The following is a 22881-nucleotide window of genomic DNA, read 5'->3' on the forward strand; positions in this document are numbered from 1 at the left end:
GGAGGGTCAGTGCTAGGGGAGAGTTGGAATTGCACCGTTGGAGGGTCAGTGCTGGAGAAGGGTGGAATTGCACCGTTGGAGGGTCAGTGCTGGGGAGGGGTGGAATTGCACCATTGGAGGGTCAGTGCTGGAGGGGGACACTGCACTATTGGAGAAGCAGTGCTGGGGATGGAAGGGTCAGTGCCATGGGGGTTCATATGAAAATTGTCTGATTTGCCTACAATGTATCCGTGACAACACATCATCAAGCAGTTGACGGGCTATGAAGCTTGTTGGGACATTCAGTGCTGATGAATAGAATACCAAGGTGTTTTATTTTTTAAAATTAACCCAAGCTTGTATCTTGATAGGAATTGGAGTTCAAACTATTTTGTTTTTTGGTCATTTGTCTGTCTTGACATTTCTGTACTGATGGTTAGTCTGAATGCAAGGGAAATGACCTTGGGGGTGGTTTTAAGCTGAGAGAAGGCAACAGCAGCTTAAATTTCTGTGGATCTTATCCAGCTGTGACAGGGAGTTAGGGATCAATAAGTTGAAGTCTTTTTTGAAAAGCTTCATTATTCAGTAATTGCTCATGCTTTTACACACAGAAGGAAATTAGTCTGTGGGGTGCAGCAAAGGAGGAACAAGCAGATCCGTTAAGGCCCATTAGCAATGTAACCTTACAGAATTAATGGCCAAAACAAGAGGCAATACGTCAGCCGAAACATACTGGAATTCCAAACAAGCTTTTCCTTAAAAGGATTGTCTGAGTATTTTGTCTACACAAAGGGAAGGATCAGTCAAAAATGGCACTGTAACACTGTCTTAAATAAAAACTGTCAAATAAGGGAGACTTTGAGAAACAAGCACCTTGGGGGGTGGTGGGAGGGAGTGGGGTGGGGGTGGTGGGAAGTGCCGACATGAGAGTCATAGGGACATAGGAATGTACAACATGGAAATAGACCCTTCGGTCCAATTCATCCACACTGACTGGATATCCTACACTAATCTAGTCCCATTTGCCAGCATCTGGCCCATGTCCCTTCCTATTCATATACCCATTCATATGACTTTTAAATATTGTAATTGTACCAGCCTTCTCCACTTTCTTTGTCAGCTCATTCCATACATGCACTACCCTCTGCATGGAAAAAGTTGCCCTTTAGCTCCCTTTTAAATCTTTCCCCTCTCATCTTAAACCTGTGCCCCCTACTTTTGGACTCCCTTACCCTGGGGAAAAGACCTTGACTATTCACCCTATCCATGCTCCTCATGATTTTATACACTTCTATAAGGTCACCCTTTCGACTCCATTCCAAGAAAAATAGCCTCAGCCTTTTCCTGGATGTGGTTTTTGTAAGTGGACTGTAACCTCCGCTCCCACCCTCTGGCAGTCCAGAGAGCCTCCTGCTGCTTTTAGCAAGCTTTTTTCTGAGGGCAGTGGCAAGTTTGCACGTGGCATGTGGAATGTCTGCAATTCATCGACTGTCAGGAGCCAAGAGTGAGAGGTTGGAGCACTGCAAAAGTAATCATCATGCTGTCAGCAAAGCCTAAGGCAGCCACAGGCAAAGCTCCACATTGGTGCAGTTACTGCTGGAGAACAATGTGGTTATTTTCTCCAGCCCTATCATATCACCATTTCAACTCTCCCTCTCCTGCTGCATGATTTGGAGATGCTGGTGTTGGACTGGGATGTACAAAGTTAAAAATCACACATCAGGTTATAGTCCAACAGGTTTAATTGGAAGGGCTAGCTTTCAGAATGCTGCTCCTTCATCCACCTGACAACCACCTGATGAAGGAGCGACTCTCCGAAAGCTAGCGCTTCCAATTAAACCTGTTAGACTATAACCTGGTGTTGTGTGATTTTTAACTTTCTCCTGCTGCATTCCTCCCAGCAACACAGTTCTAATATTAGCTCTAAATTATCTCATTTTGCTGTAGGAGAATATTTACCGTTTGTTGAGGTAAAGAAATCCTAAATTTGTTTAAGAAATCTCTTGCCGTGGTTTAATTCTGCCACAAGGCTGCAAGAGACAGAGAGTGTACTGTTACATTGGCAGATTACATGGTCAGACCTAACCCTATACAGTAAATGACAACTTTCCCTTCATTTTTCTGACGACCTGCTTTCCACAGCCCCACCGCCTCCCCCCACCCCCCCCCCCCCACCCCCACCCCCCAGCTCTAATACCCTCCCACACTTTGACACCCATTTTCTGGAGAGGGGCAATTGGCTGAGCAGGACAGTTTGAGCTTAATTTATTGTTGTCACTCGTACCAAGATACAGTGAAAGGTGTTGTTTTGCATGCTATACAGGCAGATAATACCATACAAGTGCGTCATGATAACAGAACAGAGTGCAGAATACAATGTTACAGTCACAGAGGAAGTGCAGAACACGAGAGATCAGAATTAACAGAACGAGAGATCTGTTCAAAAGTGGGGAAGTAGCTGTTCTTGAAACTGTTTGTATGTGTAATCAAACTTGTATATCTTTACCCGATGAAAAAGAATATAACTGGGCTGGGAAGGGTTTTTGATTGCGTTGGCTGCTTTGCTGGAGCAGCGGGAAGTACAGATGGCGTCAATGGATGGAAGGCTGGTTCGCATGATGGACTGGGCTGCATTCACACCTCTCTGTAGTTTCTTACGGTCTTGAGAATAGCTGTCCACATAGCAAACTGTGATGTACCCCACCTTGGAATTCCTGCCCCCTAGGTGGGAGCTGAGTAGCCCAAATATTTCCAAGCAGCCTCTAGATCTGACCAAACCCCAAGAGGGATCAGTTTGTGCTCCTGTCTGAGCTTGTGCAAGTCCCATTTGAACGTTTGCAATTAATCGTCAGATGCTGAATCAGTCAATAACTTGTGTCAGCATTCGACCCAGTCAGAAAAATACATTCCAGTGAGAAAGAGAGACTGGAGGAGAAAGACTCTCCTTTGTGGTTAAACCCAAAAAAAATAATTTTTTTTTTTAAGTCACGCAATTCCACAAAAATTATTGATAGGTCACAAGGTTGGACAGAATATAAATAAAAATGTGAAGGCTGATTAATAAGTAAATTACAATGACAGAAAGCTAGCTAGAAATAAAAACAATTTCTAGTTTTGTTTCTATTTGTTAGTGGGATAGGGGCATTCATGGGCCACACTTGGATTTACTGTCTATCTGTAACTGCCCTGGTGAAGGTATTGATTAGATTAGCTCCAGTGTGGAAACAGGCCCTTTGGCCCAACCAGTCCACACCGACCCTCCGAAGAGTAACCCACCCAGATCCATTTCCCTCTGACTAATGCACCTAACACTATGGGCAATTTAGAATCGCCAATTCACCTGACCTGCACATGGACTGTGGGGAGAAACCTGGGTCACCCAGAGGAAACCCATGCAGAAACTGGGAGAACGTGCAAACTCCACACAGACAGTCGCCCGAGGCTGGAATCGAACCTGGATCTCTGGCACTGTGAGCCACCGTGCCGCCCATGGGCTGCCTTGAACTGCTACAGCTGTCCTTGGGGTGAAGGGATACCCAAAGTATTGTTACAGAAAGGTTCTGGCTCTTTAAAAAGGAAACAAATAAATAAAATAAGTTGGTCCTCTAGGGAGTAAACCTGAGGAATTCAAAATAAGGATATGGCAGATGAATTGGACAAATATTTTGTCTGTCGTCACAGACGATACAACATCCCAAATATAGCAGTTGATCGTAAAGTGAAAAGGAGGGGGAGATTGAAAACAATGGGTCACCAGGTAAAGGGTATTGAGAAAAATAAGTTGAACAGAAGGCTGACAAGTCCCCAAATCTGATGGTCTTCATCTTAAAAGAAATGGCTGCTAAGTGAGTAAATGCTTTGTTCTTAATTTTCAAAGTTCTCTCCATCTTCAAAGACTCAATTAGATTAGCAAATAATGAATGTAATTCCACTATTGAAGAAAGGGAGGCCCGTTAGCCTAATGCCTGCTATAGGGAAAATGCTAGGAATGTCTTATTAACAGGATATAGAAGACAACTTCGAAATTCTTAATACGTCAACTTTGTTCTTTGAAAGGGAAATCTTATTTGGTCAATTTAAGAGTTCTTTGAGGAACTAACATGCAATGTGTGGATAAAGGGCAACCTGTAGAAGTTGGCATAATTGGGTGTTAAAGAACAAAGGACAATACAGTACAAGAACAGGCCCTTCGGCCATCCAAGCTTGCACCACCACATTTTTTCCCTTCCATACTAAAACTGTCTTCATTTACAGGCTCCACATCCCTCTAATCCCTTCATTTTTATGTATTTTTCCAGGTTCTTCTTGAATGCTGCTATTATGTTTGCTTCTACCACCTTCCTCTGGCAACGTGTTCCAGGCACTCACCACCCTTTGTGTGAAAAACATGCCTTACATGTCTCTTTGAAGCTTCCCCTCTCGCACCTGGAATCTGTGTTCCCTAGTAATTGACCCCTCCACCCCGGGAAAAAGCCCGATACGTTCATTGTCCATGCCATTCACAATCTTATAAACTTCTATCAGGTCACCCCTCAACCTCTTGCGATCCAGTGAAAATAAATCCAGTCTATCCAACCTTCCTTCATAGCTAAACCTCCCCCCACCCCACCCATACCAGGCAACATCCTGGTAAATCTTTTCTGTACCCTTGCAGAAACATCCACATCCTTCTGGTCATGTGGTGACCAGAACTGTAAAGCAATATTCCAATGGCCTAACTAAAGTTCTATAAAACTGCAGCATAACTTGCCAATCCTTATGCTCATGCCCCTTCCAATGAAGGCAAGCATTCCAAAAGCCTTTTCTACTCCCTTGTATACCTGTGCTGCCACTTTCACTTGTCTGTTGACCTGCACACCCAGATCCCTCTGCATATCAATACTCCTAAGGGTTCTGCCATTCACTGTATAATTTCCACCTGTACTTGACCTTCCAAAATGCATCACCTCACATTTATCCAGATTTAACTCCACCTACCATTTTTCTGCCTATGCCTCCATTTGTGGGCGGCACGGTGGCACAGTGGTTAGCACTGCTGCCTCACAGCGCCAGAGACCTGGGTTCAATTCCCACCTCAGGTGACTGACTATGTGGAGTTTGCACATTCTCCCCGTGTCTGCGTGGGTTTCCTCCGGGTGCTCCGGTTTCCTCCCACACTCCAAAGATGTGCAGGTCAGGTGAATTGGCCATGCTAAATTGCCCGTAGTGTTAGGTAAGGGGTAGAGGTATGGGTGGGTTGCACTTCAGTGGGGCGGTGTGGACTTGTTGGGCCGAAGGGCCTGTTTCCACGCTGTAATGTAATGTAATCTAATCTAATCTAATCCAATTGACCTATATCCTGCTGTCTCCTTTGACAATCCTCATCACAGTCAATATCATAGAATCATGCAGCACAGAAACAGATTCTTTGGTTCACTTAGTCCATGCCAACTATGATCCCAAACTAAACTTGTCCCACCTGCCTGCACTTGGTTCATAACCCTCTGAACCTTTATTATTCATGTACTTATCCAAATGTCTTTTAAACATTGTGACTGTACCTGTATCACCACTTCCTCTGGAAGTTCAATCCACACATGAATCACTCTGTGTAAAAAAAACTGACCTTCATGTTCTTTTTAAAATATTTCTCCATTCACTTTAAAAATATGCCCCCATCGGGAAAAAATACTAGCATTCATCCAATCTATAGCCCTCATGATTTTAAAAACCTGTAAGAAGTCACCTGACAACCTCTTACAGTCAAGTAAATGAAGTCCCAGGCTATCAAACCTGTCCCTATAACTCAAACCTTCCATTCCCAGCAATTTTCTTGTGACTCTCTTCTGAACCCTGTCCAGTGTGACAACATCCTTTCTATAACAGGTTGACCAGAACTGGACACAGTACTGCAGAAGAGGCCTGACCAACGATGCCACATATTATTAAATAAAATAGGAGCCCTTGATATATGAAGTAACGTGGCACAGTGGTTAGCACAGCTGCCTCACAGCGCCAGAGACCCGGGTTCAATTCCCACCTCTGGCGACTCTCTGTGTGGAGTTTGCACAGTCTCCCCGTGTCTGCGTGGGTTTGCTCCGGTTTCCTCCCACAATCCAAAAATGTCCAGATTAGGTGCATTGGCCATGCTAAATCGCCCATAGTGTTAGGTTAAGGGGTAAATGTAGGCAATGTGTCTGGGTGGGTTGCGCTTTGGCGGGTCAGTGTCGACTTGTTGGGCTGAAGGGCCTGTTTCCACACTGTAAGTAATCTAATCATAATCATGGATTGAGGATTGGTTAGATAGGGAAAAGCAGTGTTTGAAATGGATCATTTACACATTGGTAATCAGTTGAGTACCACTGGGTCTGTGCTGGAACCTCCATAATTTACAGTCAATGTTAATGATTTTAGTAAAGAGACCAGATGTATGGATGCTAATTTGCTGATGACACCAAGATAGGTAGGAAAGTAAATTGTGAAGAGACACAAAGAGTCTACAAAAGGATAGACCGAGCTTGTGAATGGGCAGATTTGGCAGAAGTAGTACAATGTGAACTTACCAATTTGGCAGGAGGAATACAAAAACAGCATATTTTTTAAAAGGAGAGAATTTACAACTGAGCAGTACAGGGGCATCTGGGTGACCTGGTCCATGAAACTCAAAATATTCCACATATAAATAGCAAATGTTTAGGAAGGTGAATGGAATGCTGTTGTCTATTGTAAGGGGAATGGAATATAAAAGTATGAATGTTTTGGAACAGTTGTGCAGGACATTGGTGAGACAATATCTAGAGTACTGTGTACAGTCTGAATCTCCTAATTTAAGAAAGACTATAATTGTGTTTAGAAGCAGTAGAGAGAAGGTTCCCCTGGCTAATTCCTGTGGAGTTACCTTGTGAGGAAATGTTGAATAAGTCGAGCCTAAATCCATTGGAGTTTAGAAGAATGAGAGTTGTTCTTCTTGAGACATGAGACCCTGAGGGGACTTGAGCGCTTGGGATGCTGAAATTATGCTTTTCGTTATGGGAGAGATTAGAATTGAGGGACACGGTTTAAAAATGTCCCAATTAAGAAGGACATCAGAATTTCTTTCCCAGTTTTATTAGTCTCTCTGGAGGGTCTTTTCTCCACCCCCCCCCCCCCCCCGCCCCCCGCTCCCCCCTCCCTTTGCTCTGTGTAAAAGCGTTCCCAGCAGATTTGTTAGCTATCTCCTATGATTCAGTCTGTATCTTTCCTGTTGCCAACCCTGTCAAGTGCCTCTCCACTGTAGCTGAAACTTGCCTTTTTTTTATTTATAAAGGAGGAAGAATGGGGTTTTATGTATATTGTTCCTATCAAGATCACCAAGCAAAACTGTTTTAGGGCCAAAGAAATAGTTTTTGAAGTCTAGTCACTCTTGTAATGAAAGAAACGTGGCCAGTTTAGGCACAGGAAGCTCCCATAAACTACAATGTCATAACAACCAGACAAAATGCTTCTCCCGAGACTGAGGGATAGATATTGCCAGGGCACCAGTGTTATAACGCCCGTTCTTCAAAATGCTATAAGGAGACCTTTGTATAGCCCCCTGTATCTTTGGTAGTGCAATACTGGGAGCATCAAAAGGTATTGTCATACTCAAGTCCTGAAGTGAGATCATAACCCAGAACCTTGCAACTGCTGCAAACTAAACTGTAACATTTTAAAGAATGCAATCAAATTTGATTGCAACTTACACAATTTCAAGTTTTAAAATGCCTCAGCCTGAGGCTATCCTGGTGAATAAGAATCCTTCAGCTGGATGTTAGTGCAGCAGCCTGGCGTGGACCATAAGACACAGGAACAGAAATGGATCATTCAGCCCATCCCTCACTGAGATCATGTCTCTGATAATCCTTAATTCCACCTTCCTGCCCTTTTCCCCAAGCCCTTGATTCCCTTACTGATTAAAACTATCACCCTAGGCCATGATTATATTTACTTTGGTGGCTAGGTGGATTGGCCATGGGAATTGCAGGGTTACAGGGATAGGTAGGGGTGTAGGATGATCTTCGGAGAATAGGTATGGACTCAATGGGCTGAATGGCCTGCTTCCACTCTATAAGATCCTATGATCCTACTGACCCAGCCTCGATAGCCCTCTGCTGTAAAGAATGACTGCCGTTGGACATATAACTGTCACTGAGAATTGGGAGGATAGGGCAGGACAACTGATTGGCACTTAATCTGGTGGAGTTTCTCATTATTTAGGCAAGGGATGGGGGGAGGATCATTTGCCCTTAAAGATGTTTGCCCTGGCACTTAAATATGGAGCTGAGATTTTCATTTAGGCGCAGCTTTAGTGCCATTCAGTCCTTTGAGCCTGATCCATCACTCGTTAAAATTGTGGCTGATCTTCCTGTCTGCCCCTTGTAAATCAAAAATCTAACTCACTCAGCCTTAAATAAATTCAGTGATTCTATCTATTACTGTCCTCCAGGGAAGAGGATTCCACAGACAATCGACTCTCTGGGAAGAAAAGGTTTTCCCTAAAACAGTGTGCCCTTGTTTTTAGTCCCCATGAGAGGAAATATCTTCCTGGTGTCCATCCAATCCAGAGACATCAGGATCTTAGATGTTTCAATTATATCATCTCTCCTTCTTCTAAACTCCAGTGGATATAGAACCTATGTATCCAATCCATCAATGCTTTCTTGTCCACTCTTAGCTTTCCTAATTTTCTTTTCCTCCCTTCACTGTTTCTACTCCTCCCGGAGTATCAGCCATATTGAGCTCTCAATATCTGCCATAAGCTTTTCTTAGACCTAAACTTTGTATCCTTTTGACATCCAGAGCTCTCTGGTCTTGATCCTTCCCTCTAATCTTTACAGGAACTATTTACTCTGTGTACTCATTCTTTATCCTTAAATGCTCCCCCCTACTCTGATACTGCTCCCAGTCTGCTTTGGCCAAATCATACCTTAATAAAATTAGCCTTTCCCCAGTTTAGAACATTTATTCCTAGCCCATCCTTATCCTGTTCTATAACTATCCTGAATCTAACTGAGCTATGGTCACTATCTCCAAAATACTCCCATACTGATACACCTTCCACCTGCTCAGGATCGTTTAGAATATTGGGGCCAGCACTGCCTGTCTGTTGATGGGCTTTCTATATATTGGTGAAAAACACTCTCTGCATGTAATTTTTGGAATTTTGTTTTAACCCTAATTTGCATACTAAAACTATCATAGTTAATACTTAACAAAATTATCCCTAAACAAAAAACCAAAAGAACTGCAGATATGGGAAATCAGAAACAAAATTAGAAATTGCTGGGAAAACTCAGCAGATGCTCTCCGCAGCTTCTGTGGAGCGAAAACAGAGTCAATGTTTCAAGACCAGTGACCCTTCTTCAGAACTGATTGTAACAAGGAAAAGGTTGGTGTACAGTACATGCTGAAATTGGGATTGGAGGAGGGGAGGTAGAAGTAAATGATAGGTGGAGAAGAAGCCGTGTGAGAGAGAAAAAACACTTAGACAGATGAGGGAATGGGTAAAGGTCAGCCTGGAAGAATCAATAGCTGCTAATTACAATCATTAGTAGTTGACAATGGGATGTTTGTCGTAGCAATCCATGTGATGACAAGGTTTGGTGTGTGATCCCTTAATTTTTCTGCACCCTCCCTCCACCCTACCCCAATCACCCATTCAAACCCATTTCCCTCTGAACTGACGCCACTCCATGCCCTCAGATCCAAGTGTCATTTTGTAATCAAGCCTGCCGACCAGGCTATTGTGTCCATAACGGTCACTAATTCCATCTGGTGATCTCTCCCCACCCACTGCTGCCACCTTCAAGTTCATATTCCCGCATCCCTGGATCGCTTGCCTGCACTCCCAGCAATGGCCACTTCTTGAGTGTGGCGCTGCTGGGACTACAGAACTGCAAGCCAATTGTTCAAGCTGACAGTTTTCTAGACTGGCACTTCTTCCCAAATGGGCCCAAGGAAACTCTCTGAAATAATCCAGGCTGTTGCCTGTGCATTCTCAGAGCAAGGCAGTGCATTCTCAGTCAGTGGGCTCGCGATTGTCTTCTCTTTGGTACTGGGGGAGCAAGGCCTATTTCTCCGGATAAAATCCAGCCTAGAGTGTCCGACATTCCGATGGAACCGATGGCTGTGAATGTCAAGTTGCTTTGTTTCACTCATACAGTTGATTAGTAGCTGCTCAGAAACAACCCCTGAGGATCAGGCTCTCCATAAACAAGTCAATTTGTTCAGCTTTGTACCGCACTGACCCTGTAATCATTCACTTAGTGATTTCATCGAAAGAATCAAAGAGCAGCAAATGTCAAACAGGGGTGTAATTATTTGGAGGAGTTTAACATTTTTAGAAAGGGCTTTTTGTCCTGTGGGTCTGAAATGGCTTAAATATGATTAAAGCTGCAGTGTGTGTGTGTGTGTGGCTGACTAGAAGTACATGTGATGCACTTGGTTAGTCCTGCTCTCTGCTGAGTTTGCTGTTATAAGACAGGGAGAGCAGAGAGACAGAATTAAAATTTTGTGTTTCCATTGTGCCTATCACAAGTTCAACATGTCCCAAAGCAGCTCACAGCTGAACTACAGTGTGGTCTGTGACATAGGAAACACTGCATCCAATTTACATACAGCAATTTCTCTATCAAACAGCAGTCGAATAATGATCAGATAATAGGCTTTTGTGATGAATATTGAGAAGGACTACAGAAATATTTCCTTTGCTCTTCTTTTGGAAGTTTTTGCACACAGCTGAGGTGACAGAGAAGACCTTAGATTAGCATCCCATCTGATAATTCAATATGTCATGACTCCAATGTGAAGAATGTTCTGGAAATCAAACCCCACTATTCCACCAGTCATTACAAGTATGAAATATGACCGATGTAATCTCTACCATGGCTAATACCTGACTGCGAACACTTCTAAGAGAAGTGATACTCAACAGGTTTCATCAGTGAACAGGAAAACTTCAATAGAGACGCTTTACCTGGGTCTGAGTGACCCTGTAGTCCTCCTTGTTCAACTCAGCATACCAGGGATTCACTGGAAGCTGCAAGCCGAGGGAAATGATTTACAGCTGGATCTATGGCTGCCCTGTTGGATTGCAGATACTTGGTGCAAATCCAGTTCACAGTGTAAACAGGTTTGAGAGAAAACTGATTGACTGCACTTCAATTAGGCTCATGTTTGATATCCAGAGAGTTTGAGCTTTTCTTCTACAGGCCTCATTTATTCTTTAAATTTAGGGCAACTGCTGTGTGATAATTTTTATTGCAATTATTCATGTAGACAGTAATACTGTCCCACTGCAGTGCTGCATACAGTGTTCTGACCTGTTTTGGATTGTATAATGGCTTTAATGGTGTGTGATTTTTCAGCACTTGCAGCAGTGGCCAATGGAATTGTGAGCAGCACGTGTGTCTCATCAACCAGGAAATGATTGACATCATTAATCAAGGAAATTATGGGTAAGTATCATCCTTCAGCAAAGTCTCACATAGACTTGACTGCAAGAACACAATCTCTTCCATATAACAATGTACTATAACTCTTTGAAATATGCTTGTGTCTGCTGGATCCATGTTACTCGTGTGTGTGTGTGCGTACGTGCTCTGGAGCAGTGTTACTGAAGTCCGTGTGAGTTCTGCTTTACAGTGCCACTCATTAGCTTCCAATATGGCAAGGAGGGAAGGTGTATGTATAACACACCACCTGCCATATTGTTACAAGGAAATTAATCTGCACACAGAATCTTGGGAGGCTGCTGTGCAAATTGGGCTGTCCAAAATTTAGCTGGCACCAGACTCGCTCCATTCAGGGAAAGCAGGTCTCGCTGTGTGTGGCCTAACCGATTGGTCCGTAATGGGACAGCTGCAGACCTCCTCCAACAAAGCAAGTGTTCCTTCTGCGCCACATTTAATGCGAAGCAATTCCTCGAATCCAGTGCTGATTAAAACTTGTCCCAGCCAAGCACTGACCAGATTCACCCTGATACCTTTGCTCCCAGAGACAACTCCTTTCCATTCGCAGAGCCACATGTAGGTTGCTCAGAATTAGAGTCTTCACTAGTGAGCTGTACCTGATGACACCCAGTGGGTGAATCTGTTTTGTTGCTCTGAGAGTGAGTTGTTCAGGCTACTCATTCTGACACTAGGAGTAGTCCGTATTCTGTGTTTGAGCATGCCAGCCCCGGTGTTATTCACACATACAATATTACTAAATGATCATCTTAATAATATTACAAGTCTCTGATCATTTTAAAACCCAAACCTGGTGTCATCTAATGATGACTCATTGATTTAATGTATTTGTTCTTTCAGGGGTAATTTTAATGTTTGATGGCAGCTTAAAACGGACAATATTGAACCAGTTAGATAGGAAGCAAGTACATCAAGGGCAATAAACAGCTGGTCTGATACTGTCCACTTTAGGGGAGTATTTGTTTCCCATCACAGTGTTTCTCTGTGCTCACGTGGGGCAGTCAGCATTGTTAAATATTCATGACATAGGTGTTTGCAGGGTGTGGGTGACAAACTTGGTTTAATTCTCAGCCACAGTTTTTTCAGGCACTGAGCATGGTTAAACCTGGCTTTCTCATGTGACGGTCTTGCCTTTTATCTTTCTGTGACCAGATGGAGGGCTTCAAACTACAGCCAGTTCTGGGGATTGACTCTGGATGAAGGAATCCGATACCGATTGGGTACCAGGCGACCTTCAAGCACAGTGATGAACATGAATGAACTTAATGTAAGGCCTTGTGGTAGATGGAGCAATGGCACATAAACATGGCAGCACATGTAGGGGTCGAACTCCATTGTAGCAAAGGAGATTGAAGGGAAATGTGGATGAGATTTTATTGGTTTGGATAAAGGAAACCAGGATAACTGCCTCCATTAACTGATGGTGCAAGGACTATAAGACACAGAAAAATACTAGGGGTATCAGACATAACCTTTTTTTACACAACAAATGGTATTACTGTAGGACGTGACTGCCTTTGAGTGTAAAGAACGTGGAGATAATCAGTGACTTCAAAATGAAATTGGTTAGGAAACTGAAGGAAAGAAACCAGCATGACTTTGGGATGAAGCATGGAAATTGGTTTGCTATATGTAGATTTGATGGGCTGAATGGCATCCTGCTGCTGTACAATAACACTTTGTAACCCTACAATGTAGGTTAATGCTTCAGTGATTGTTGATCTGATTTCCAGTATAATCCCCATGCCATTTCCTGAGGTTCCCACAATCTTTGTTAAACCAGTCCATCGCGGTCATTAACAACTTGGAATATTGAGATGTCTCTTCTTGCAGCACAAGTGCTCTATCTGCTTATCACTGATCCAAGACAGGATCAGTCCCTACTTAGCCAGCTCAAGGTTCTCCCTTGACTGTTCAATCATCCACTGGTAATAGATCATCCACAGGGTCCTATTCCATTGCCTACCATCATCATCTATCTTTTCCCAGATGATCATGTTTTGGCATTGCCAGGTGTTGGTCTGCCTAGCTTTCTTTTATTCTCACCTTGGCATTTTGCCAACTGTCAAAATTAACTTTACCCAAGGTCTATTGGGTTAAAAATCTGAGTTTTTTCTCCAAATCAAGGGTATTGACTGTGAATGGTCCTGCTTCGTAAACTAAGGTTCGTAAATCATTCAACATGTGTCTTTTACTACACCCCACTGGCCTCCCCCATGTCAATCCCTGCTTTCCACCTTTATGACTGATGGCTGAAATACAAGTAATTTCTGAAGTTGGGAAGGACACCACTCTGGCAGCTGGGTTCTGGATAAACCTAATACCACTGCTACCGTGTCATGATGTATGTGGTCATGCAGGGTTTTGTCTATGCATTTGTAAAATCATCCCATTTTGTGTCCTGGGGAGTCCTCTGACAAACACATATGGGCGTATTTCTGGCTAGTTCTAAATCACAGAATCACTACAGTGTGGAAGCAGGCCATTCAGACCATCAAGTCCTTTATTAGTCAGAGTATTGAGTACAGGAGTTGGGAGGTCATGTTGCGGCTGTATAGGACATTGATTAGGCCACTTCAATTATTGCGTGCAATTCTGGTTTCCTTCCTATCGGAAAGATGTTGTGAAACTTGAAAGGGTTCAGAAATGATTTACAAGGATGTTGCCAGGGCTGGAGGGTTTGAGCAACAGGGAGAGGCTGAATAGGCTGGGGCTGTTTTCCCTGGAGCATTGGAGGTTGAGGTTTATAAACCTTATAGAGGTTTATAAAATTATGAGGGGCATGGATAGGATAAATAGACAAAGTCTTTTCCCTGGGGTGGGGGAGTCCAGAACTAGAGGGCATAGGTTTAGGGTGGGAGGGGAAAGATATAAAAGAGACCTAAGGGGCAACTTTTTCACACAGAGGGTGGTACGTGTATGGAAGGAGCTGCCAGAGGAAGTGGTGGAGGCTGGTACAATTGCAACATTTAAAAGGTATTTGGATGGGTATATGAATAGGAAGAGGTTGGAGGGATATGGGTCGGGTGCTGGCAGGTGGGACTAGATTGGGTTGGCATGAACAGGTTGGACTGAAGGGTCTGTTTCCATGCTGTACATCTCTATGACTTAAGTCACCAAACTCTCCAGAAAGAGAGAGAACACACACACACACACACACACACACACACACACATGGATCAGGACCAACCCTGCAAAGAGCATTCCACCCAGACACACCCTATCTGCATAACCCTACACTTCCTACACCTGGACATTATGGGCAATTTCCCATGGCCAGTCCACGTGACCTGCACATCGTTGGACTGTGGGAGGAAACCGGAGCACCCAGAGGAAACCCACGCAGACACGGGGAGAATGTGCAAACTCCACACAGACAGTCGTCTGAGAGTGGAATAAAACTCTGGTCCCTGGCCCTGTGAGGCAGCAGTGCTAACTACAGAGCCACTGTGCCAAGTTTTATCCCATTTTTAATTTCGTACAGAATGTAATTTCCCCTCCATGACTTCCCAGGGCAGTCATTGCCAATTTCTAGCCCTCTCTCCGGGCCAGTAGCCAAATATCCCAGTTTAGTACATCCATTTGTGGAAAAGTCCCAGCAGTCACCTGTGTTGTCTGTTCTTAGGTAGCAATAATCTGAACTCCCATTTGTCTTTCTATACGGACCCTGCTGGTTGTTACACCCAAATATCACAGATTTGTTGAGATGGCGCTCAAAATGCCATCCTCACAATCATCTGACTCCAGCAGGAGAAAATCACATCAGGCTGGGATACATGATCCCTTTTAATTTACCTCTGTCTCTGTGACAGTCTGTCACTCTCTGTCTCTGTCTCTGTCTCTCTCACTCTTTGTGTCTCTTTCTTTCTCTCTCTCTGTGTTGTGTCTGTCTCTCTCTCTTTGTGTGTACATCACTGGGTCTTTTTCTCTCTCTCCCTCTGTGTGTCTACATCTGTGTGTGTGTCTCTCTCTCTCTCTGTTTGTCTCTCTCTCTCTGTGTTTGTGCATGCGTGTATGTGCATGTGTCTCTCTCCCTGTCTCTCTGTCTGTCTGTGTGTCACTCTGTCGCTTTCTCTGTCTGTCTCACTCTCTCTGTCTCTGTGTTTCTCTGTCTCTGTCTCTCTCTCTGTCACTTTTGCTTACACTCTCCACAGATGCTGCCTGGGTTGCTGAGTATTTTGGGCTGTTTCTATTTCAGATTTCCAGCAAAAACAAGACTTTGTACTTGTACTTTGTATATTCTTGGATGTTGTACATATATTAAGAATTTGTGCTTCTTTCTTACAATTGAATGCCTTATTTCAATGACACCACAACTTCAGACTTTGACAAGTTCGCCAACCTCCAGCATTACAAAGACTTTTAGAACATAGAATGGTACAGCACAGTACAGGCCCTTCAGCCCACGATGTTGTGCTGAACATTTATCTCAATCTAAGATCAACCTAACTTACACACCCCTCAATTTACTGGCATCCATTTCTTGTCCAGCAGTTGCTTAAATGTCCCTACTGTCTCTGACTCTCCTACCACTGCTGCCAGTGCATACCACACATCCTACTATCTCTGTGTAAAGAACCTACCTCTGACATCTCCCCTCTACCTTCCTCCAATCACCTTAAAATTATGACTCCTCGTGACAGCCATTACTGCCCTGGGGTACAGTCTCTGACTATCTACTCTATCTGTACCTCTCATTACGTTGTACACCTCCATCAAGTCACCTCTCTTCCTTCTTCTCTCCTATGTGAAACGCCCTGGCTCACTCAACCTCTCTTGATAAGACAAGCCCTCCAATTCAGACAGCATCCTGATAAATCTCCTCTGCGCCCTGTCTAAAGCATCTACATTCTTCCTATAATGAGGTGACCAGAACTGGACACAATATTCCAAGTGTGGTCTAACCAGGGTTTTATAGAGCTGCAGCAAAGTCTTGCAGCTCTTAAACTCAACCCCCCTCTGAATGAAAGCCAAAACACCTTACACCTTCTTAACAACCCTATCAACTTAGGTGGCAACTTTGAGGGACCTATGTACATGGACCCAAAGATCTCACTGTTCCTCCACACTGCCAAGAATCCTGCCATTATCCTGGTAATCAGCATTCAAATTCAACCTTTCAAAATGAATCACTTCGCATTCATCCAGGTTGAACTCCATCTGCTGCTTCTCAGCCCAGCTCTGCATCCTGTCAATGTCTTGTTGTAGCTGATAACAGCAGCTGACACTACCAACAACACCACCGACCTTTGTGTCATCGGCAAACTTACTAACCTACCCTTTCACTTCCTCATCCAAGTCATTTATAAAAACTACAAAGAGCAGAGGCCCAAGAGCAGATCCCTGTAGACCACCACTGGTCACCGACCTCCAGCGGAACGTTTTCCATCCACTACCACCCTCTGTCTTCTTTCTGCCAGCCAATTCTGTATCCAGACATCCAAATTTCCCTGTATCCCATACCTCCTAACTTTCTGAATGAGCCTACTGTGGGGAACCTTATCATTTGCCTTACTGAAGTCCATACACACCACATCCACCACTCGACCTTCATCAACTTGTGCTGTCACAGCCTCAAAGAACTCAATAAGGCTTGTGAGGCATGACCTGCCCCTCACAAAGCCGTGCTGACTATCTTTAATCAAACTATGTTTTCCAAGTAGTCATAAATCCTATCTCTCAGAATCCTTTCCAGTCCCTTGCTTACCATAGACATAAGACTAACTGGTCTGTAATTACCAGGGATTTCCTTATTCCCTTTCCGGACAGAGGGACAACATTCACCTCCCTCCAATCAGCCAGTACTACTCCCATAGAGAGTGAGGATACAAAGATTATCGCCAGAGGTGCAGCAATCTCATTCCTCGCTTCCCGTAGTAACCTTGGATATATCTGGTCTGGCCCTGGGGACTTATCTATCTTGATACTCCCAGAATTTCAGCACATCCACTTTCTGCATATCAATCTGTTCAAGCCTATTAACCTGGTCCACAGTGTTCTCACTATCAGCAAGGTCCCTCTCTCTAGAGAATACTGAAGCAAAAAACTCATTTAGGGCTTCCCCTACCTCTTCCGACTCCAGGCACAAGTTCCCTGATTGGCCTTACCCTCTCTCTAATCATTCTCTTATTCCTTATGTAAGTGCAGAATGCCTTCAGTTTTCCCTAATCCTTCCTGCGAAGACTTTTGCATGCCCGCTCCGAGCTCTCCTCAGCCCATTTTTGAGTTCTTTCCTAGCTACCTTGTAATCCTCTAAAGCTGTGCCAGATCCTTGCTTCTGCAGCCTTAAGTAAATTTCCTTCTTCCTCTTGACGAGAAGCCCCTCTTCTCTTGTTATCCAAGGCTCCTTCACCTTCCCATTCCTTGTCTGTCTCAGTGAGATAAAATTATCCAAAACTCCTTAAAAAGCCTCCACATTCCTTAGTGCATTTCCCGTAGAATAATTGTTCCCAATTTATCCTCCACAGCTCCTGTCTAATAGCAGTATAATTTCCCCTCCCCCAATTAAATACCTTGCTATACTGTCTGTTCCTATCCCTCTCCATGGCTATGGTAAAGGTGAGGCAGTTGTGGTCACTGTCACCGAAATGCTGTCCCACAGAGAGATCTGACACCTAGATTGGCTTGTTGCCGAGCACCAAATCCAGTATGGCCTCCCCTCCCCAGTCAGACTATCTACATATTGAGTCAGGAATCTTTCCTGGACACACCTGATAAAATCGGCTCCAATCAATGTTGGGGAAGTTGAAGTCACCCAGAACAACAACTCTGTTACATCTGCACCTTTCCAAGATCTGCTGTCCAATCTGTCCTTCCATTTCTCTGCTGCTTTTGGAAGGTCTATAGAAGACACCCAATAAAGTGACTGCTCCTTTCCTGTTACTGACTTCCACCCATACTGACTCAGTAAACAAACCCTCCTCAACAACCTCCTTTTCTGCAGCTGTTATGCATTCTCTACTTAACAATGTTCCTCCCCCTCCTCTTTTACTGCCCTCCCTGTTCTTTTTAAAAGATCTAAATCCTGAAACATCCAGCAGCCATTGTCCCATGTGAAATTCACCTCTCTGTTATGGCCACAACATTGTAGTTCCAAGTACTGATCCATACTCTAAGTTCATCACTCTTATTCCTGACACTCCATGCTTTGAAACAGACACACTTTAACCCGTCCCTTTGCCTTATCAACTGTGTATCCTTCCTGACAGACTCTCTGCATCCTATTTCTGCCCATTCAACAACTACCCTCTCCTCTGATCTGTAGCTCTGGTTCCCATCCCCCGGTCAAACTGGTTTAAACTGTGCCAAAGAGCTCCAGTAAATCTTCCACCCAGGACATTGGTGCCCCTCCAGTTTAAGTACAACTTGTCCTCCATGTACAGGTCCCACCTTCCCCAGAAGGTATCCCAATGGTCTACATATCTGAAGCCATCCCTCCTGCACCAGTCCTGTAGCCACATGTTTAGCTGCACTCGCACCCTGTTCCTCGTCTCACTAGCACTTAGCACCATAGTAATCCTGAGATTACTACTCTGCTCATGCTGCTTTTAAGCTTCCAACCTAACTCCCCAAAATCACTTTTTACATCCTCACCCCTTTTCCTGGCTATGTCACTGGTACCGAGGTGGACTTCTGGATGCTCACCCACCCCATTCAGAATCTTGTAGACTTGGTTAGAGACATCCTGGAACCTGGCAACTGGGAGGCAACACACCTTCCAGGAGTCCCGCTCATGGTCACAGAGTCTCCTGTCCATTCGTCCAACTATTGGATCTCCTGCCACTAGCGTTTTTCTGTTCTTCCCCCTTCCCTTCTGAGCCACTATGGCTTTCCCTTGGTAGGTTATCCCCTCCAGCAGTATCCAAAATGGTATGTTATTGAGGGGAACGGCCACAGGGGATTCCTGCACTGTCTGCCGGCTCCCTTTCCGTCCACTGACTGTAACCCATCTACCTTCTTCCTGTACCTGAGGTGTGACTACCTACCTGTAACCTCCTCTGCCTCCCAAATGATCTGAAGTTCATCCAACTCCAGCTCCAGTTCCATAATGCTGTTTCCGAGGAAGTTGGGTGCACTTCCCGTAGATGAAGTCAGTGGGGTCACTAGTGGTGACCCACACCTCCCACATTCTGCAGGAGGAACATTCAACTGCCCTAACATCCATTCCCACTGTTCTGAATTCCCAAAGTAACTATTGGAAAACTAATAACCTTACCGAATCGGTGCACAGAACGTTTTGTTTTTGTTTAGAAGAAGAGGATGGATGGGAGACGCAATTTAAGTAGTGTTTTGGATAAAGCAACCACACAAATATATTGCTTCCCTTAGTCAGCTGTACAGTGTCCACTCCTGTTCAGTATGTGCTCTGCTATTCAAGAGATAAGTTATTAATGGATGAACTTACCCTCCCGGCAGTCCCCTGGTCCTTGATCTCACTGCTCCCGCTGTTGCTGCAGAACTTCTTCCTAAATTAATACCTGCTCAATCTCTGAGGAATCTTATACAACTTAACGCAGAAATGTGAGGAATTTATTGAGCACCCATAATGCCTCTGAGAGAACAGGGTGCCTCCTAGTAAAGGGTTAACACTCGGGTGCATTGTTGGTCATTTTTGCAGCAAGTTTTTAAAATGAAGTGGACGGACTTCATAAGCTTCTAACCAAATTTCCAATGAGGGTTCAATCTAGTCGTTCTTGGTTGGGGGTGATCCCTAACATCATCCATTAAAACACACCTAGAAATGACCCTTATATCCTATGCAATCTGCTAATACACATTCCTGAACTGTCCTCTCCTTTTGTCTCAATGCCATGTTTCTCTGCCTTTGTTTATTTACAAAACAGAAAGCAAGTATGATCTGGGTGAGTTAGAAAATGTCTTGTTCTACTCAGGCTGTTCACTCTGTCATATTTGAAATAAGGGCAGTCTAATTTAGACAATGGCTTTATATTTATAAACAATGCAGCGAAAGAAGGCATTTGATCTTTCTGGTCATACCATCGTCATTAAAGAATGTATGAACTTCCAAGAAAATCGCAGCCTTAATGTGTTCAGGCCATCACAGAATTTTATAACCAGCAATACAGTATCATTACAATGCTTGTTACAATACAGCATTGAGATGTAGAGCCCACAGTTTTTGGGCGGCACGGTGGTACAGTGGTTAGCACTGCTGTCTCACAGCGCCAGAGACCTGGGTTCAAAAGCCGCCTCAGGTGACTCTCTGTGTGGAGTTTGCACGTTCTCCCTGTGTCTGCGTGGGTTTCCTCCGGGTGCTCCGGTTTCCTCCCACACTCCAAAGATGTGCAGGTCAGGTGGATTGGCCATGCTAAATTGCCCGTAGTGTTAGGTAAGGGGTAGATGTAGGGGTATGGGTGGGTTGCGCTTCAGCGGGGCGGTGTGGACTTGATGGGCCGAAGGGAGTAATCTAATCTAATCAGTAACCAGTTTGTATTGCTGTGTGGTCTCAGATACTGGGTTTTGTCTTAGCCTCCTCGGAGGCATGGGTTCGACTGCTTACAGGTAGTTTTTGTAATTACAAGTTCTGCTGGGACTTCTGTGGTGCAGTAGTAGTGCCCGTACCTCTGAGCCAGGAGGCTTGTTTTCGGGTCCTGCTTGCCCCAGAGATATGTCATAACCTCTCTAACAGGTTGATTAAAAATATCAGAAACAGCAGACATCAAAGATGTAATGCGCACATATCCATTTTAGGTATTGATTTACACAATTAACTAATAGCTGCTTCTGTTCAAAATAAATCCTGCAATTTTTCACATGAAGATAGGATTTCAGTTTTACAGTTCGTCAAAAAGCTACCATCCCTAACAGTGCTGCAGTCCCTCTCAGTACCGCAGGAGGAATGTTGTCCTATATTAAGCCCTTGCATCTCAAACCTGTTTAGAAGCTAGCAAGGTATCCACTGAGGAAGTCTTTTGATGTAGTGGGGAGAAGCCCTGCCTCTGAACCAGAAGGTCTGAGTTTGGGTCCCACTCCAGGACAGTTAAAAAAAAATACATACATAGGATGTGGGCATCACTATCTAAGCCAACATTAATTGTCCACCTCTAATAGCTGTTAGTAGGTGGTGGTGAACTGCCTTCTTGTACTGCTGCAGTCTACCTGCTGCAGGTTGATCCACAATGCCATTAGGGAAAGAATTCCAGAATTTTGACCTAGCGACCATGAAAGAAAGGCAATATATTTTCAAGTCAGGATATGGAGTAGTTTGACAGGGAACTTGCAGGAGGTGATGTTCCCATGTATCTGCTGCCCTTGTCCTTCCTAATGGACATGGGCATGGGTTTGGAAGGTGCTGTATAAAAAGATGATGGGTCGAGACTGTGGTGCTGGAAAAGCACAGCTGGTCAAGCAACATCCAAGGAGCAGGAGAATTGAGGTTTTGAGCATAAGCCCTTCATCAGGAATGAGGTTTGTGGGCCAAGGGGGCTGAGAGATACACATGAGGGGGGTGGGGCTGGGGGCAAGGTAGCTGAGAATGTGATAGGTAGATGAAGATGGGGGAGAAGGTGATAGGTCAGAGAGGAGGGTGAAGCGGATAGGTGGGAAGGAAGATGGACAAGTCAAGAGGGTAGTGCCAGGTTGGAAGATTGGATTTGGTCTAAGGTGGGGGAGAGTGGATGAGGAAACTGCAATGATCCCATGTGGTTACAGGGTCCCAAGGTGGAAGATGAGGCATTCTTCCTCCAGGTGTTGGGTGGCACGGGAGTGGGAATGGAGGAAACCCAGGACCTGCCTGTCCTTAGCGGAGTAGGAGAGAGAGTTAAAGTGTTCAGCCATAGGGCGGTGGGTTTGTTTCGTGTGTGTGTGTCCCAGAGATGTTCTCTGAAGCATTCTGCAAGTAGGCTTCTTGTCTTCTGAATGTAGACAAGACCACATCGGGGACAACGGATACAGTAAATGATATGTGTGGAAGATGGATGTGGAAGGCTCCTTTGGTGCCTTCGATAGAGGTGAGAGGGAGGTTGGGCACAGGTTTTGGAATTCTTGTGTTGACAAGGTGCTTGGAGGGGAGGATGGGTTGATGGGGGGTGTAGTCTGTGAGAGAGCCCTACTAATTTTGGCACTGAATGCTAGATATTAGTAAGGAGGACTTTGCAATGTCGACAGAGCTGAATTTTGCTAGTCCATGTCAGGTAGTCCGTCTTGTTTTTTCCCTTTGTTTTGTGACTTAGTAGTTGGTGCAAGTGAATGGCTTGCTTGGCTATTTGAGGGCAAACCAGAAATTGACCTGTCCTGCTGGGCTGCTTTAATTGCAAAGACTACAGACATCATGTTTCCAGTGAGCTTACTTGCTGCTTTACCATCATGTCTATCTAGATGTTAACTTCTTAATAGAGTATAGCCCCAACATTATACATGGAACAGATTCCAACCTTGTTTCAATTGAAGTTTCCCCATTTTATACAGTTTTTATTTT

The 22881-nt window shown here is 44.3% G+C and overlaps 1 protein-coding gene across 2 annotated transcripts in view; it reads left to right on the top strand.

Annotated features, from left to right (window-relative positions):
• tinagl1 (tubulointerstitial nephritis antigen-like 1) overlaps positions 1-22881 on the top strand; it is a 101892-nt gene that overhangs the window by 43045 nt on the left and 35966 nt on the right. For both annotated transcript variants that reach the window (XM_072548637.1, XM_072548638.1), the window contains exons 4-5: positions 11343-11432; positions 12597-12711. In XM_072548637.1, coding sequence (XP_072404738.1) covers positions 11343-11432; positions 12597-12711 — 205 coding nt within the window. The remainder of the gene's footprint in view (positions 1-11342; positions 11433-12596; positions 12712-22881) is intronic.

This window comes from Chiloscyllium punctatum, chromosome 27 (genome assembly GCF_047496795.1).
Source record: "Chiloscyllium punctatum isolate Juve2018m chromosome 27, sChiPun1.3, whole genome shotgun sequence".
Classification (NCBI taxonomy): Eukaryota; Metazoa; Chordata; class Chondrichthyes; order Orectolobiformes; family Hemiscylliidae; genus Chiloscyllium; species Chiloscyllium punctatum.